Source organism: Malania oleifera, chromosome 13, assembly GCF_029873635.1.
Source record: "Malania oleifera isolate guangnan ecotype guangnan chromosome 13, ASM2987363v1, whole genome shotgun sequence".
In the NCBI taxonomy this organism is placed as follows: domain Eukaryota; kingdom Viridiplantae; phylum Streptophyta; class Magnoliopsida; order Santalales; family Ximeniaceae; genus Malania; species Malania oleifera.
Genome location: NC_080429.1, coordinates 58124589 through 58129453, shown reverse-complemented (window position 1 = coordinate 58129453; position 4865 = coordinate 58124589). Strand labels below are relative to the sequence as shown.

Below are 4865 nucleotides of genomic sequence, written 5' to 3'. Positions count from 1 at the left end.
CCAACCCATTCAATTAATTTCAGTGTAACAAAAATTAAGTGAAGTTTCTCATCATGGCTTTTAATTGTTATAGGTTTTATGAAAATGGGAGATTTAGTACAAGAAGCCTAAGCTAGCATAACTATAGTTATTTTCAACTCTAAGATTCGACTATTATTTGACTTACGTGTTTAAATAATTGACAATAGAAAGTATGAGAGAGATAGCGAGGGAGAGAGAGGCTGTAGTTGCTCACTCTATATAAAGGAACAAGGAACTGCACTGCCTTGGCCATAAGCAGCGCCTGCCGTCTCAACTGTTCCATGCATCCGAGGTACGTACGTTGTCTTGAAACAGTTTTCATCACTTTTTATTTTTTTTCTCCCTCTAATTGAGTTTTCTATTACTATTTACTGACACGAAGGAGATCAAGGTAGACATGGAAGAACAACTGCCCCATTCAACCTCTGCAAGTAAAGGAACCACCTTCCTCAAAACCTGCCTCAATGGATTCAATGCCTTGTGTGGTTGCTCTCCACCTCTACGGCTCTGCTGCGCACCTTTTAATTTATTTTTTCTTTCCAAACTTCTCTGCTGATTATTTGCATATATCTAATGCTACACATTAACTTTGGCCACTTCCAGGAATTGGAATACTAACAATGCCGTATACACTGGCACAAGGTGGGTGGATAACTGTTGTTCTTCTCCTTGGCGTCGCTATCATAACATGCTACACAGCCTTGCTGCTCCAACGGTGCATGGACTCGGACTCATCGATTAAAACCTATCCTGACGTCGGCTGGCATGCATTTGGCCGTAAAGGACGAATTATCATATCAATTTTTATGTATTCAACGGCCTATTTGGCATCGACAGGGTTCTTGTTATCAGAAAGTGACAACCTGCACAAGTTGTTCCCGAATGTAGGGTTCAAATTGGGAGAACATCACATTAGAGGAAGACAACTTTCCACAGTACTTGCAGGGCTGGCAATCTTGCCCACCATGTGGCTGAAAGATCTGAGCATGCTTTCCTTCATCTCTGCAGGTGGGAATGTGGCAATTGTTGTTATTATAAGCTCCATATTATGGGTTGGTGCAGTTGATGGTGTGGGGTTTTCTGCCAAAGGAGAGCTATTTCGTTTGGGCGGAATTCCCACGGCTCTCAGCTTATATGTCTTCTCGTATGGCGGTCATGAGGTGTTTCCCACCATATACTCCTCTATGAAGGATAAAACTCGGTTCTCTGAGGTAATTTATTAAAAAGTAGATCCCAAAATTAACACTAGAGTTAGTGGTGTCTAAATTAATTCTTGACCCATGTAGTGTGTAGGGACATCTCCCTGAATCACATATAGGTAGGAAAGAAATGGAATTAGAAATCAAATGAAAAGCATAAAAAAATCATGTCACAAAATTAATTTTTAGATTCCTACCTATCAAATATATAGTTAATGAAACACCAATTTAACTGCTATAAAAGGTACATATTTTTCATTGTAAAGTAGAAATATAAAATTTTAATTTTTTTCAACGAAAGTAAAAAAATAAAATAAAATAAAATGTCTAAATTTTGTACTGCAACTTAATTATATGATCAATTATCAGTATATTGTCACATAAACTAAATTAACTATTAGAATAGAATGTGAGAGTTCAAGTAGGAGCATGGGATGGGCTGTATACGTCTTCTACCATTATTTCAATGCCTGTGTTTCTTTTTTTTCTTTTTTTCTTTTTTCCTAATCTCTAACACTTTATTTTAAGTAAATCAACTTGTAATAAAGTTATGTCAAAATAAGCACATGGCACACGATATATATACACAAACAATGGTTAAAACATATAATTTATATAATGGAGGTTTTAGGTTTAAACTTTAAAAGGGGCAAAAAGATGTTTGGATTGATGGATGAGCTCTCTTAAATTCATACACCACTCAATAGGCCATAATAATAATAATAATAATAATAATAATAATTATAATGAGAAAGAAATAATGCTCTAAATATTACTAAAGTAGAATAATCAATTAAATTGAATATTATAATAACATGTCAGAGGTATACTATAGTGAGAAATCAAAATTCCCTAAAAATCTTCGAATTGAATATTGTAGTATGTATATGTCTTTTTTCTTCTTCTGCCCCCTCTCCCTTTTGTTATCATTAAAGCGAAGGTGGTGATATTTGCTTTGTTTTCCAAGTCTAGCTTCCCAATACCTACTTTGCTTATAAATGTTTGGTAACAAATTTGAGAGTTTAAATAGGAAAAACCCTACAAAATTAATTTTTTTTTCTAGTGCATTGGGGGATGAATTTGGACTTTAGCTATACAATAGGAGATAGTCATCTCCTATCTCATACTCCTTTTCAACTCTTTTAAGATTCAAGTTTGAGACATCCAACATGAATGTCTTGAACTTTAGGATGTCTCAAGTTCCATTTCATATATATATGTACATTAAAGGGATTTTGTCACTTTGGTATTCTCTTTTCTATATTCTATGATACTCTTACTAATTAAATAGTGAGTCCAATTCAAGATATTCATCTACTGATATATGAAGTTTCTCCTTTGGATGTCCACATTTTAGTTTCTTAAAGTATCCATGTAAAAGCACTAATTAAATGAAAAATAATATGAAAAATAATGACCATATAAAAACTATATATTCTAAGTGTCCTATAACAAAGATATACTAATGTATACTTGTCATACAAATATTTATAGTTGTCTCATAACAAATTTATAAATACATATAACACATTCTACAACATAAAATGTCAACATAGAGGAAATTTTAATTTAATTAAAATTTTTAAGAATTAAAACTAAAAAATTAAAATCTAATTAATTTTTTAAAAAATAAATAAAGATATACTACACATACATCATGTGTGGCTACACATATGTAGAAGAAAATTTTCTCACTTTAGTCTTAATTTTTTTTTTTGCCTAGTAATGTGCATTCGTAAGTATAAAATAATATGAATGTTTTATAAATAACTCACAAGTTCATAAATATAATTTTTTTTCTTTGGTTTCCATTTTGCATGATTTAAAATATCATATACGTACAACACAAAAAATAAATAATAATAATAACTAGACCATATTCTACCAAGCAATTTATAGTAATTAAGTGTGGAAGAGCATATATGTGACAACCAATTTACAATAACTCATGGTGAAAAAACTTGGAATGTTGCTTGTTGCAGGTTATGTTTGTTAGCTTTGGCCTTACTACTCTCAGTTACATGATCATGGCAACAATTGGCTACTTGATGTTTGGCGAGGATGCACTATCTCAAATTACATTGAATTTACCTACAAGTAAAATCGGCTCCAAGATCGCAATATACACAACGCTTGTGGGTCCAATAGCTAAATATGCACTAATTATATCTCCTATTCCACATGCTATTGAAAAACATTTACCCAACTCTTGGAACATTAGGCCAGTTTGCATTCTTTTGAGGACTATATTAGTGATCAGCACGGTGGTTTTAGGCATAATTTTTCCTTTTTTTGGGTACCTAATGGCACTCATTGGAGCCTTTTTGAATGTAGCCGTTTCAATTTTGATCCCATGTGCATGCTACCTAAAGATTTTTGAAGCGTACAAACACTGGAGCTTTGACCTAGTCATTATTTTGGCCATTTTTGTCATGGCTATCTCAGTTGGTTTTATGGGCACGTATTCGTCTTTGAGGGAGATAGTAAAACAACTTTGAGAAGTCAAATATTTTGTTTATGTACGTGTTTTGCATGCCCAACTAATGCGTATGTCAAGAAGAATAATAAATTAAATGTAATCTTTCTTTATGTTTCATATGCACGTTGCTCATATACAAACATTTTATAGTTTCTCGATGATTGTTCTCAAAGTAATTATTCCTCACTAATTTTAGGAAATTAAATTAAAATTTTAAATTTAAATCTTTTAAATTTTGAATATTACAAAATAAAGAAGAAGATAAAGGAATTAATTTGTTCATAGAAAAAAAAATTGGCTATTGACACATGCATATACATATTTTCTTTTTCTTTTTCTTTTTTATGACAAGGGTGGTCTTCAACATAGTTACAGTATGTTTGAGAACTTCAAGTGCCTAACACTTTTTAAAATGTGGTAAGGATATAATTGATTATGTAGATGGTGAATGGATGGAAATAGAATCATTATGCCAGCCATATAGGAGGAGAAGTAATAAATGCCTTATTTTGCATAAGGACAACCCCTGTGGAATAGGAAGTTATAGGAAGAGAATCACATAAGTCATACAAGTTCATAGAATAAGGGAGAAAAGAGGGGGGGGGGGGGGGAAACAAACTTGGATTAGAATTGGTAAAACAAAGGTAGATAGGAATATAACAACAATAGAAGATAATAAGTGTGTGTGTGTGTGTGTGTGTGTGTGTGTGTGTGTGTGAGAGAGAGAGAGAGAGAGAGAGAGAGAGAGAGAGAGAGAGGGAATGGCACCAGGCCATTTGTGCTAGCATTGGGCTAGTTGGTGTGATGTTTTGAAAGGCTATACAAAATCCTCATCTAAGTTACTTCAAATAATCACAAGTCAACCCTAGCCTTAATGAAATCTATGGTTATCAATAACATAAATAATTAATTTATGAAAATTTTAAACACTAATTAAAATCATGAACTCAAGATGTTTGTAGACATTAATCCTAATAAAATTGATATGTTTCCAAAATTAAGGATCCCGATAAACCCTAATGTCACGGATTTTGTACATAGGCAATTAGTAGTCTTGCTTGGTGCTTACGTTTATCAGTTGATGATTGGGTGACATTAATGTCATTTGGGGAGTGTGTCTAAGATGCTTTTCAATATTAATCCCATTTGTAAATTGACGACATCTC

At 32.8% G+C, this 4865-nt stretch overlaps 1 protein-coding gene across 1 annotated transcript; it reads left to right on the top strand.

The window, feature by feature from the left end:
• The first annotated feature begins 641 nt into the window (after positions 1-641).
• LOC131145860 (amino acid transporter AVT1I-like) lies at positions 642-3718 on the top strand. Its single transcript, XM_058095039.1, has 2 exons — positions 642-1232; positions 3203-3718. The coding sequence occupies exons 1-2, from the start codon at positions 642-644 to the stop codon at positions 3716-3718; spliced, it is 1107 nt and encodes a 368-aa protein (XP_057951022.1).
• Positions 3719-4865: the final 1147 nt, after the last annotated feature.

Bases quoted from the DNA above. Each gene is read 5' to 3' on its own strand.
- LOC131145860 (XM_058095039.1), top strand. From the start codon at position 642: ATGCCGTATACACTGGCACAAGGTGGGTGGATAACTGTTGTTCTTCTC. The intron at 1,233-3,202 runs GTAATTTATTAA...TGCTTGTTGCAG, and splicing joins ATAAAACTCGGTTCTCTGAG to GTTATGTTTGTTAGCTTTGG.